Raw genomic sequence first — 13,519 nt, 5'->3', positions numbered from 1 at the left:
TTTTACACAATGACAAGCAACAGGAATGGAAACATAGGGAAGAGCAGGATTGGGAGGGAAGGGCTAGTTCCATATGTTACGACTGTTAACTCTTTTCATAGTGAATGTTGAGTAGGAACAAGGAACTAAATTCTGATTTTCTCAGGGATTGCAGTATTTGCCACCACAAATGGAGCAGTTATACTAGCTCTAAGTACAAACTAGATAGAGTTTTGAGAGGAAACAAATAGGCTAGTCCTTTATTTTCTGTTTGTATCTTATGCTTCTTACCTGGACAGTGTCTCTTGCTGCAGACCTGCATCTGTGTATCAGGCCCCTCACAATATGACCCATCAAATGATGGGGGAGGGCTATTGCACAGCCTCAGTCTGGTCTGAGTACCTTTCCCGCAAGTATCACTGCAAGATCCCCACGGCAGCCAAGAGCCCCAGGCACCTTCCACTGTCAAGATAGCACAAACAAAAACTACATTTAAACTACAGAACGGCTTTAACTTGAAGTTCAAAATCAAATCAAAAGAAAGCGATGTCTCTGAGAAGTATTCACAGTAAAATTATTAGAACTCCATTTTCTCCATTACACACTGTCCATAAATTAAATATTCTGAATCAGCCATTGAAAAACCTGTTCCCTGAACAACAGCTGAAACTGACCAGCAGTTTCCAGACAGATATTAATACTTTCCTTTTTGTTTCCTTAAAACATTACTTCACCTGACCACAAACTTGGAACAACAGTGATTCTGCCAGGTGATTGAAGTAGGCTTGGGATCAGACCTGCTGGTTTCCTTTCATAAATCACTGAATTTGACAGTCTTGTAGTGGCACACAATCTCGGTGGGAAAGGGGCTTCCTAGCTGTATAGCTCGTACAGCAGCCCCACTGGCTAATATACAGCAGGGACCAGCAGTTAGAACTGGTTTTGTAGGGCACTACAGGAAACTGTCTCAGTGGATCAAAGTGCAGCATCACAGTATCAGAGAAGTCCGCAGAGGGAGAGAATATTAGGAAAAATGGCAATAATGAATAGACCTATCCAGTCCAAATGTACTAAGCAGAGAAAATCATAATTAAAAATTAAAAGGACATTGTCAAAGAAAATACATACATTATCTGTGACACTGATAATACCTTCAATTACTAAACCCAAAAGAATGTATTTTACTCTGCACCTTTTATGCTGCTTAGTAATCTTTTTTCCACTTTGGACAATGGGACTAGAGTGGTCAGTTTTATTGCACTAGCATACAAAGCTGATGTGTTTAGGTTGCAAACACTTCAAGGTATGTTAAAATCAATATAAAAAACCCTATGAAAATATTTTTCATGGTCAGTTTTATAAACCACCCTCACCTCCATAGATCAAATAGAATGTCATTTTTTTCCTTTTTTCCCCTACCATAAATGATTTCAAAGTGAAAGAGGTTAAGTATGTGGGCTTTAGAGAAGAAGAGATACCAAACTGAAAAGTTTTAAAGATCAGTATCTGCAACTTATAATGAACACACTCTTCTCACCTGGACAAGGCCTGATGTTACACATGATCGATTCCACAGCATTGCCATCACATGGTCTTCCGCCATGCTGAGTTGTTGGGTTACTACAAGTTCTGGTTCTAGTCTTGTTACCTTGTCCACAGGTTCTCGAACACTCTTCCCAAGACCCCCACTCTGACCAGGTACCATCCACTACATAACATAAAAAAAAGCACCATTTTACCAAATATATTATAGAAAAGATCCTCTCCCCAATAAGTCAAAGAATTCCAGACAGAAGAAACAATGAAATGGTGATGCCATGGAGATCTGTTAAACATACACTGTATGAGTTCATTAAAGAAATCTACCTGGACATGGTTTGTTCTGGCAGCTGCGTATGTCTGTATCACGCCCCTGACAATGCCTCCCACCATTTGCAGGGAGAGGGTTGTTACACTGACGGATCCTCTTCTGAACACCTTGACCACAAGTTACACTACATGGTCGCCATTCAAACCATTCTGAAAATCCGCCATGCACTGCAGTGGAAAAATTATATTTGAGCATTTATAATGTGTGTGTTATACAACCAGGCTCAGGAATATACTTTCTCAGCTGTGTTAAAAGATCTGCTAAATTTTTGCATTTCTAGAAAAAAAGATAAAAATAACCCTTCACAAGTTCAGAGGCTACCCTCAGATATCCAGATAGTATCACATTATCGTTAGTGAAGAATTCTTCATGCTTTAGTTGAGAAAATACTTCAGGTATTCTGGCATGGTTATCACTTATTCTCCGACATTAAAGATGAACTCAAGTTGTGGAATGTGGTCTGTAGGCAGCATCTCAGTTCAGGATCATCTCTATCATAGAGTCTTTGGGCATATCTAAACTGCCCTTCAGTTCACACTCCAGGGGTCTGAAGAGCATTGTGCACCAAAGGGCTGTGGTGTAATTCCCCATGCAAACGCTGCAGGTGCAAACTAAAGAGTTCGCATTAACTCTTCAAATAAGACTACATTAAGTAGGAATCTTTTCATTTGCACCCACAGTGTCCACATGGGGCAGTTACAGCACAGCACTTTGGTTCACACTGCTTTTCACACCCCCAGAGTCCAAACTGTGGGGCAGTGTAAACATGCTTTTACATATTCCTTCACTCTCAGCTGCCTGTCTTGGGAGCATGCTGAGGATGATGACAGTTGAGAAAGTGGAACAAAAGTACAAAATTTTGTGAAGAAGAGATACACTGACATGTCCCACTAGACTTAACATGTAAATGTAAGGAATATAAAACCTGGGTCATAGTTATTCTGTTTTAAAGCTGGAATCTCGCAATTTGGTAATCACTAGACAGCACTTTAGTGTACCTGCCTTGGACAGTGAATGGCACTCGGACAAGGATTGATCCCATCAGATTTCTAGCCACACATTCATATTCAGAGGTATCCTCTTTCTGTGCTGCAACAATACGCAAGGAGCCATTAGACAAGACAGTCACTCTGTCATTGCTGAGGATAGGATGGCCTTGGCGGGACCACTCAATGGTTGGAGTAGGTTCTCCATTTGCTTGGCAGTTCAGGATTGCTGTGGTACCAGCATCAACCACCATCTCTACTGGTTCAACTGTAATAACTGGAGGACCTGAGAGAGAGGAGAGATTGTTTTAGCATCACTGCATTCTGCAATAAATGGCTACAAGAGCAGATGACATTTTTTTCTTTGGACAGAGGTTTGGTCTGAGAAAAAGCATGAAATCCTACTTCATTAATTTTGGCATTAACTACTATTATACATCTCCAGAGATCCTTGAGACAGACAAGGTCGATGGTGGAAATTAAACATGACCTAGAATACACAAACAATGAAAGTGGTATTGTGGTTTGTATTGTGGTAGCACACACAGGCCCCAAACAGGATTGAGGCCCAATTCTACAAACAACTAGTACCATCAGTAGTGCAAAAACACTTTTCAATTAATTCTCACAATACCTAAATGTGGTAGATATTATTCCCATTCTATACACAAGGAAACAAAAACAGAGGTAAAAGGTTTGATTCTTCTCTGAGTTATAAATAGAGAAGAGATGTTTGAAAATTCTGTCAATAAAAAAAATTATTCTAAAATTCCGTCATTTGTGTAAGAATTAATTTAAAGCCCAGTTCTGCCCTCAAGAATATGCCGAAGACAGAAAAAGCAGTGAGGTGACCAATTCCCATTGGTGAATTTTGACTGTCTCCTCCCAAAATTACGAAGGGACTTGCACACATGTATCCAAAGTCATCTTCTGGCCCCACTCTTGTAGCACTAGATATCTGATTTGAGTCTTACTCTGAAGCATTAGTGTCACACTGCGCTCAACCACGCCGGCATCATTTGTAGCTATACATGTATAGTCACCAGCATCTTCATTCTAAAGGACAAACAAATAATCATATAAACTATCAACCTACATGGAGTAAGTTAATCTTTTCACAATGCATTTCCTGTCAGTGAGTTTGCTATAGTACAGTATGGCATGCAACAGACCTTAAAGAAGTAGAGGGAAATCATTAATTAACAACTACCAGAAAAGTTTATCATACAAGCTGCCAGTCTTTTAAACTACACCCAAAGTGACTTGAATTAAAAGGTTAACTGGGATGGGAGTTTGTTACAAGCAGGTGAGGGATAGAGAGAAAAACAAGAGAACTGCATCCAAGTAGTATCTACATGGAATTCTTTCCAATGTTGCTTATGTCCTTTTGAGAAACTTAGTCTTTTTCTGAAACGTATATGGTAGGTTTCAAGTCATTTAAGTCAAAACCATCTGCTTGTTAATATTGTAGATTCCTATATAGTATGGTGCTGGATTTGTAAGTATATAAAGTAGATTATAAATGTAGCAATACAAAGAGAACTATAGACTACTATTGTTACTACCCAGTAACCAAAAGTTTTAATAGCAATTTGAACATTTTACTTTTATTAATAATAAGCTAATGTCTGTTTTTTTTTCTTCAACTATTTACATTTGTAAATCTAGAAGCTTTTTCTAAAACCTTTTATAAGGGCCACGTTTTCAACTGCAGCTTCTAAACTTGAATGTGCAAATCATGAACATGCAATTTGAACATGCATATTAGGAGTTGGGGAGCCAGATTGAACTTTCGAATGTAGGATTTAGGTACACAAGTAATTAAAAGGGGGGGGGGGGAATTCTGGTACCATTCTAGCCAATGTCAAAATTCCCACTTACTTCAACAGAGCCAGGATTTCATTATCAGATTTTGTATGCCCAAGTTTTGAGGCTTTGTTAAGTCCTATTGAAAATGCAGCTCTGCAAGTTTATAGGGGATAGACAGAACAGATACAACATTCCCTTGCTTTGTTAGTGAGGTCACAGTAATTTGAGCAGGATATTTTAGACTGCATTAAAAAAATTACATCTTTTTAAAATGTAGAGTAACTACCGAATATTTTTTAATAAAGGCAAATTTATATTCAGTTAAAATACATACCTTCTTGGATAAATTTATTTACTTACAATAATTAAATGTAACATACAAACACATTTTAATGACTAGTGACTCACAACAGTGCCATAGATGGCAAGAGAACCATTGCTGAGTTGTCGGATCCTGTTGCTAATCTGAATGCTAACTCCTTTTTTGCTCCATTGGATTGTTGGAGGTGGATCTCCTCTGACCTCACAGTTCAATATAGCATTACCACCCAAGGGCTCAATCCAGCTAGAATAATAATCCCCTTGGAAGACAGGAGGCTCTGAAAATGATAAAAAGCAAAGCGAAAGCTAGAGATTCTAAATGAAACTACTGATAGGAATCCGCCATTCTTTGTTTTCATAAGATCTGAAGTTCAACTTGTTACCCCTTTTCCAATCAACCATGGCAGTGCTATTGGATACAACTAAAAATGAGGCTGTGTGAAATTGCCACTGATTGTGCCTGATATTGAAGTTATTTACACATACCTTTGACATACACAAATCCAATAGCCTTTATAGAGCCAACTGTGTTTTCTGCTGTACACACATAGGTACCAGAGTCGTCTTTAGATACTCTTTCAATAACTAGTTCACTGTGTCCATTAGCATTGTCAAGTTTTGCTGTGGGGAGAAGAGATGTCTTTTAAAAACACTGAAGTAGCTCTGGAAAATATCAACAAGTGATACATATTTTACAGGAATAGGTTTAGATGTACAGGGTTGCTTAGCAGCATGGCTCAATGGCATGCTTCTATAAAAGAACTTACCATTGCGTTGGACTAATTTCTGAGACATCTTTGATTACAGACCCTATTATGCCTTTCCCTGTCTGCGTGTCTGTTTTAGAGGGCTGAACAAGTCAGTCAAACAGTGTTCGTTGACTGGTCACTCTATTGTGAATGAATTTGCCCTGCTTCTCCTTTCAGTCCGTTCATGTTTTGCATTCCACCAACAGTGACGTTTTATTCATACAGGTGCTTGTGGAAGTCATCTTTTGTGCTTAGATGCTGGAATATTTATTATACCCAATGTGTACATTTTAATATGGGACATGCAGCTTGACACAACAAGGGGACAGGGTTCCTAAAGCCCTTCTCCAGAGTCCAGGAACAGAGGCAATTTAATGTTAATTGTAGTTTTGGTATTCTACGCTAACAAGTTCCAGATATTACCATTGTCTAGACCAGTGTTTCCCAAACTTGGGACGCCGCTTGTGTAGGGAAAGCCACTGGCGGGCCTGGCCGGTTTGTTTACCTACCGCATCCGCAGGTCTGGCCGATCGCGGCTCCCACTGGCCGCAGTTCGCTGCTAAAGGCCAATGGGAGCTGCTGGAAGCGGCGCGGGCCAAGGTGAATCGCGGCCACTGGGAGCCGCGATCGGCTGGACCTGCAGACGCAGCAGGTAAACAACCCAGCCCAGCCCGCCAGGGGCTTTCCCTACACAAGCGGCGTCCCAAGTTTGGGAAACCCTAGTCTAGACAGTTTGTTACACAGGCCATACTATGTTTTTCCCCTTATGAACTTTATACTGTAATCTCAAACTGACATCACTGCACACTAACACCACTTCTGGAGGGGGAAGAATCTGTGTCAGACTGACAATTAAGTACTGATATCACTCACCAGGGACAATATTGTTGTTAAAAGTCCAAGATATTTTGGGTATCGGAGTCCCAGTTGCTTTACAAGTTAATCTGAGTTGTTCTCCTTTATTCAAAGTTATGTCTCCAGGCAGTTCAGTGAAAGCTGGGAGCACATGGACCATTAGGCTGACAGTGTGTATATCTTCACCAACAGCATTGCTGGCAACACAGGTATAACTACCAGAATCTTCAGGCTGAAAGAAGGGGGGAAAAATAGGGGGAGGCATTGGAGCTCGAACATCATCAATTGTAATGATGGGGGGAATCTCAAAAAATCTGGAACTTCAGTTCAGTTGGAATGTTCATCTGACTGAATTTAAAATTTTGGCAACTCGCTAGTAATATATTGGAAGCTATGATGAGTCAGTCTCGTCAGCCTAACTTGATGATTGAATGAAACAGAAACCTGAGTGTAGCAAATCCAGCAGATTACCTGAGACTAATACATCACAGCTATGGCAAGGACAAGTAAGTGAAATAGGCTGACTTCCTATTCTAACCTTAAAACTGGCTGGAAGCCATGCACAGAACAGCTTGGTATCAAACTAATGGAGCTGTCCATCTTACTGTCCTTCCAATTGAAGGTACAATAAAGAGGTCACACTACACAGAAGAGAATCCAAAGAGCTAAGAGGGAAAAGGTAAATGCGACTAGCTGTTGAGCTTAATAATAATTTCAGGAATGGCAAGTAAAGTAGACAAAACCAGCCTTAAACGTGGCACTTCATAACATTAAACTGGACCCCACAATCCTTATGCTGGCAAAGCTCCCCTGCCATCAACAGACATTTTCCCTTAATAAGGACAGTATGATTGGAACTAGTGCGACTCCTTCTAAGACAAAGGTATATGATGTGGAAGAGAAGAAAAAAATGTTGGGCAAGAAAGGGGATGTCAATGTACTGATCTGGAATTTCCAGATGTTAGCTGACATGCAGGCTCCTTGGTGAAAATGCCCAAATGGCCAAATCCAAGAACTTTCCATTGCAAGCTTTGCAGAAATATTTCCACTATTTAATACATTTTAGGGCTAGATCTGAATGGTACTGGGCACTTCTTGTGACATGCTGCTTGCCCATACCTTCCATTGACTCTAGGGAGAGCTGAAGACGTACAGCACCTCACTGGAGGCATTCAACACCACCTGCTCACTAGAGGCTTTACAATGGGCTGACATTTCATCGTGCTGTACATTTCTTAGGCTGTAAAAATAACATGCAAAACACTAGAAAGGAGGGTGCTGACCTTATAAATAAAAACAACAACAACTACGATTCACAAAATCCTTCAGTATACTTATTTAAGAGAGCACTGGACTGTTTTTACAATGTGTATTCTATGCAGTTATGTTCTAAAAATGTTGTGAATTTATCTCCCACGATCAGCACTTTTGGAACCAGTGGTTCTCTGTTTATCCACAGAATAGGTAGCAATTGGGTAGTTTCAGAGCATGTTTTCCATAAGTAAGCCTACACTGTGCCTCAACCCTGACCTGCGGGGACTTTCTTTTGACATAAGAGTTATAGACTCCCCACAATCTTTCTGTTCCTTCATTTCAGACAAATAAAATCTTTCATGCTGCTCAATTTTCACGTGAAAGAATACACAATATATAATGAGGACATTCAAATTCATAACACTTACAACAGCATTCTCCAAAACGAGATCTCCATACTGCATAGCCCTGTATTTTCCTACTGTGTCTGGTAAAGGTATATTGTCTTTCTTCCAGTTTATTGTTGGTGTTGGGATACCATCAGCCACACATGACAGAACAGCCTGGGAATTCTCAGTGACTGTGTGCTGCACCTCTGAACTACGGATTTTAGGTGGAACTATGGGGAGATTTAAAAAGAGATTAATTACTGTCTATAGTTTTCAGCCTTCCATTCAGCCAGATACTGGTGTAGGAACATCAGAAATGACACATCAGACCAGACCAGTGGGTCATCTAATCACGTCTCCAACAGTGATCGGTATCCAAAGCTCCAGAGAAAGGCGTGGAACCTACATAACAGAAAATTATGTAGAGACATACCCACAGGGGCTGGTTCTTCCTAAAGCCAGCCAGTTAGTGGTTTGCTTATGTCATAAAGCCTGAGTTTTATGCTAGCTGGTGTAACTATCCGGAAGTCTCTCACTACAACTTTGGCCTCTAACACATCAGTGCAAGAGACTTCTGTCATGATAATTGGCCAGCCTATGTTATTCCTTTCTAGTCGTACTTACTGTGCACAACGAGTTCCATGCTAGAACTGCTTGATCCTGCCACGTTTGCAGCCATGCATGTGTAATGTCCAGTGTCACCAGGCTGTACAAATGCAATCTGCAAAGCCCCAGTGCTGAGAATTCGCTGCCTGAAGGACTCTGTAACCTGCTGTCCTTCTTTGTGCCATGTGATCTCAGGCACTGGGTAGCCTTCCACTTGACACTGCAGAGTGGCAGATTTATCCACAGCAACTATGTATTTCTTAGAATGAGGTTTGATAACTGGAGGAACTGAAAGAGAATGAAGAAGTAAAACACATTGTTCGGAAATGTATAAACTTAAACACACATACACAGATACCCACACATGCCTTATTTCCTATCCAGAATAATTTAAAAAAACAGTTTACTCTTGCTAAATAATTTCACCTATCAGTTACAGTTGCAAAACAGCATCCAAATCCAAGTGCAAAGTAAAGTAAATAGATGACATTCTATTGGTAGCACACCACGTCCCCTGCCCTGGTGTGAAGGAAGGTGCAGAGCTACGTCCTTCTGGGCAGGGGCAAAGAACAATTCCAGATCTGGTGCTCATCTGAGTGCAAAGATCATGCAATGAGCAATCGCACACAGGCATTTTTCATGTACTAAACACTATAAGTACAATTGTATGGCAAACTGACATCATGACTGATACCTCTTAGCAATACCTGTAATGGTGAAGGTCATGAAGTTAATAGGGGCTGTACTTAATGGCGAATTGTGGACCATTACCAGCACACCTTACAAAAGTATTCTTTGTTGGTAGCAGCTCAAGTGGGTTTGTCATGGAGGTCTGAACCCATTGTGAAGCACATGAGAGACAATCTGTTAAAGCCCTATTATTGCACTGCACGGTCACACAGTAATGACAATTCATATCCCAGCTATATTTTTGGTTTCCATTGCTCTCCATGTGAGATAAAAACCAATCTTGTTTTTCTTTTTGAGGTGTACCTCTGTCTCTGAAGGTAGAGAAGAAATGTTTGCTGGCCGCTGCAGGGAATTGACTAGTTCTATTATTTTTTTGCAGGAACTAATTTTACAATCTTTGGTCCATATACATTGCTCAGAACAGGGATCTCACTAACCCGTGAATATGCACAGCTTTCTTGTGTATAAACTGGAGTTATGGTGATGACTTACCTTGAACTTTTAGCTTAATCTTCCCTAGGGCAGTACCAGCTGGATTCTGAGCCACACACATGTAAGTGCCAGCATCCTCAACAGCTGTTCTTGCAATCTGTAAACTACCACTGGGGAGAACTGTATAACTATTGCCTAAAACATGCATAAGAAAGGTAGAAAAAACATATTTATAGATAAGGTAATTAGACCAAAATCTTTAAAGAATGAGAACACAAGTTTAAATGCTACAGCAGAATTATTAGCATCATAAAGCTAAGATACCTGTTGTGTTTACATTGATGCCCTCCTTCTGCCACGTTATTATGGGACGAGGTGTACCTGTTGCTTCACACGGTAAAAGAATGGGGTTGTTCAGGATAACATCTAGTGTTCCTGGCTGCACCTGAATAGCTGGTAGCTCTATGAATTGGAATGGCACAGAAAGAGGCAGTTGATTAAAAATTGAAGTTATTTACCAGTAACTGGATGTTCTTCGAGATGTGTGGTCTGTATCTGTATTCCACACATGAGTATGCCTGTGCACCGGTGTTTTTTTTTTTTAAACAAGCATTGTCCATTGGCCTGCACTTGTGCCATAGCTTTCCTCATGCTCTGAACTGAGGGCATAAAGCGTGGTGTGGGCACATGCCTCTCCAGCTTCTGTTTCTTACTACAGTCCAAACAATAGGCAGCAGAGAATGGACAGTGGAATACAGATAGGGACCACACATTTCGAAGAACCTCCAGTTACAGTAAGTAACCTCCATTCTTCTTTGAGTGATGGTCCCTATGTGTATTCCACACATGGGAGATTAACAAGCAATAGTCAAACAGGAGGTGTGCGTGAGGACACAGAAGTGACATCTGACCCTATTACTGCTGTCCCCATCGCTGTTTCCGCAGTGGACAATTGGACCAAAGTGTAATGTCTTGTGCAAATTTGCCAAGAGCTCCAAGTAGCTACCTTACGTATCTCTAGTAAGGGTACATCTCAGAGATGTAACCGAAGCATCCTGCCCTCTCGTGGAATAAGCCCCCATCCCTTCTGGGCGGGCGGGGTGGGTGAATACAAGCTAGTTGGTAAGAAAGGATAATATAACCTGAGATACACTTAGAAAATCTCTGTGCCATTATAGCTTGACCCCGTTGATTACTCTGCTATGGAAACAAATAGTTTAGCTGTCTTTCTAATGTCCTTTGTTCTTTGTAGATAAAAAGCCAAAGCCCTTTGAACATCCAGATGCATCCTTCTCTCTTCCTCTGAGGCATGAGGTTTGGGAAAAAATGCTAGTGAATGGATGTCCTGACTCATATGAAACTCAGAAACTACTTTAGGGATGAATCTGAGGTGGGAGCATAATGAGACCTTTTCTTTAGAGAATGTAGTATATGACAGTTCCCCATGTGTCGTCCCCCTGTCCTCCCCCCCAAGCTCACTGACTCAGGTTAATGTTATAGCTGTTAGAAAGGTCACCTTCATGGACAGATCAGCCATTGAGCATGTTGCTAGAGGTTCAAAGGAAGGTTTATTAAGATATGATAGAACAAAATTGAGGTCCCACTAAGATGTGAACTTCACCAAGGGTGGAAAGGATCTGAGAAGCCTCTTCAGAAATCTAGTTGTGACAGGATGAGTGAAGATCATATGGTTACCCACCCAAAAGGGAGGAATTGGTAATGATGGGTGCCTCAGGAGTTGGTGTGAGGAAAGGGATTCCCACTCAAAACTTCTCTGGTTTTGTCCACCAAACAAGAGAGACCAACACCTTGGATGGAACAGACACCCTGCCATTTATGTTGCCCTTCTCTGGTGAGTACATGGAGAGAAGTTAGGCTTGTAAGCAATGAAGATGAAGCCTGGTGAGTGGTGTCATATGTTTGCATGAGGACACACGGCTAAGGAGAGAAAGGCATCCTGAGTATGATAGGTACTTGTTGTCTGAGAGTGCTCATGGCCTGAAACCTCTCAAGAGGTAGGTACGCTCTTGCTGTGGTCGTATCCAGCATTGCCTCTCTAAAGTTTATGTACCTCGTGGGGATCAATGTGGATTTTTCATGGTTGACGCAAATACCAAGGTAAGCCAGAAGGCTAAGGTGCCCACCAGACTTCTTCTTGGGAGTTGCCTATCAGAAACCAATCATTGAGGTATGGGAAGCCTGTAAATCCCACTCTTCTCATCCAAACTGCCACCACTAAAAAAAAAAAAAAATCTTTGTAAAGATCCTGGGTGCTGGGGCCAGTCCAAGGAGACAACTCTGAATTGGTAATGGTCTTGACCAAAAGAGGAACCTCTTGTGGGTTGGGTGAACGTCTTTGTGAAAGTATGCATCTTTCATGTCGAGAGCCATGAACCATGTACTCTCCTATAAAGAGGGAATTATTGACACAAAGGAGCTCATGTGGAATTTTAGTTTTCAGATCATCATGTTCAGCTGTCGTAGACTGAGAACAACAGTTACAGAAAGGTAAGTAACCATTTATTTTTCTTCTAGGGATTCCACATGTCCATTCCGTTGTAGATGACTCAAACAGTTTGAACAAGCGGACTTGGAGTCTACTTGAACAAAGACTGAAGAACAACTTGTCTGAATCTGGCATGGTCTCTGGATTGATGAGAGATGGCATTGTGAGAGGTAAAAGTATGGAACGGTGACCAGGCACGTGCCTTACCAATATGCAGAATGAGAATCCTGGCCAGAAAGGCTGCACAAGTCACCTGTGTCCTGGCTGAATGAGTCACCACTCTATCCAGAGGTGTGACATCTGCCAATTGGTTGAGACTGGTTGGTCCTTTACTCCACCTGAAATGTTAGACAAAAATCTGAATGGTCTAATCCAGACTGTGCAAAAAGCCAACGCTCTTCTAACAGCTAGAGTATGAAACTTTTCCTTCTCATTACTCATATAGGGTTTAGGAAAGAATATTCATAGATAAATCTCTTGATTTAAATTCACATACCATTTTAGACAGGAATTTAGGGTGAGGCTGAAGGAAAACCTTTTCCCTAAAGAAAATTGCCATAGAAAGACTCTGATACCAAAGTTCATAGCTCTCCCACATTTCTGGCAGAGGTTATGGCAACCAGGAAAACTACTTTCATTAACATGAACAGGAAAGAAGTCACTAGTGACTCAAAATGGGGGCCCATCAACTTTTGCTAGTACTAAATTTAAATTCCACTGCAGAACATGATTATGGTTCTGTGGGAATAATCTAAGCCAGGAGTTCTCAAACTGGGGATCAGGACCCCTCAAGGGATCACGAGGTCATTACATGGGGGGTTGCAAGGTATCAACCTCCACCCCAAACCCTGCTTGCCTCCAGCATTTATAATGGTGCTAAAATATTTAAAAGGGTGTTTAATTTATTAGGGGGGGGTCGCACTCAGAGGCTTGTGATGTGAAAGGGGTCACCAGCAAAAAAGTTTGAGACTCACTGATGTAAGCAAATCTTTTAGAAATGTGATGGACACACGGTTTGAAAAAAAATGACCAGTTATCCATAGCCACCAGATGAACTCTAATGGAACTAAGAG

General features: G+C 41.1%; 1 protein-coding gene across 1 annotated transcript in view; it reads right to left on the bottom strand.

Annotated features, from left to right (window-relative positions):
- Window positions 1-13,519, bottom strand: part of HMCN1 (hemicentin 1) — a 329,872-nt gene that overhangs the window by 30,471 nt on the left and 285,882 nt on the right. Inside the window, 12 exon segments of the mRNA XM_034778414.1 lie at window positions 271-441; window positions 1,517-1,687; window positions 1,846-2,016; window positions 2,852-3,121; window positions 3,810-3,891; window positions 5,053-5,243; window positions 5,452-5,586; window positions 6,588-6,801; window positions 8,252-8,442; window positions 8,837-9,106; window positions 10,001-10,135; window positions 10,265-10,402. Of these exon segments, the coding sequence (XP_034634305.1) occupies window positions 271-441; window positions 1,517-1,687; window positions 1,846-2,016; window positions 2,852-3,121; window positions 3,810-3,891; window positions 5,053-5,243; window positions 5,452-5,586; window positions 6,588-6,801; window positions 8,252-8,442; window positions 8,837-9,106; window positions 10,001-10,135; window positions 10,265-10,402 (2,139 nt within the window).

The sequence above is a fragment of the Trachemys scripta genome, chromosome 8 (assembly GCF_013100865.1).
Source record: "Trachemys scripta elegans isolate TJP31775 chromosome 8, CAS_Tse_1.0, whole genome shotgun sequence".
NCBI lineage: Eukaryota > Metazoa > Chordata > Testudines > Emydidae > Trachemys > Trachemys scripta.
This window is presented reverse-complemented; position numbering and strand designations above follow the sequence as displayed.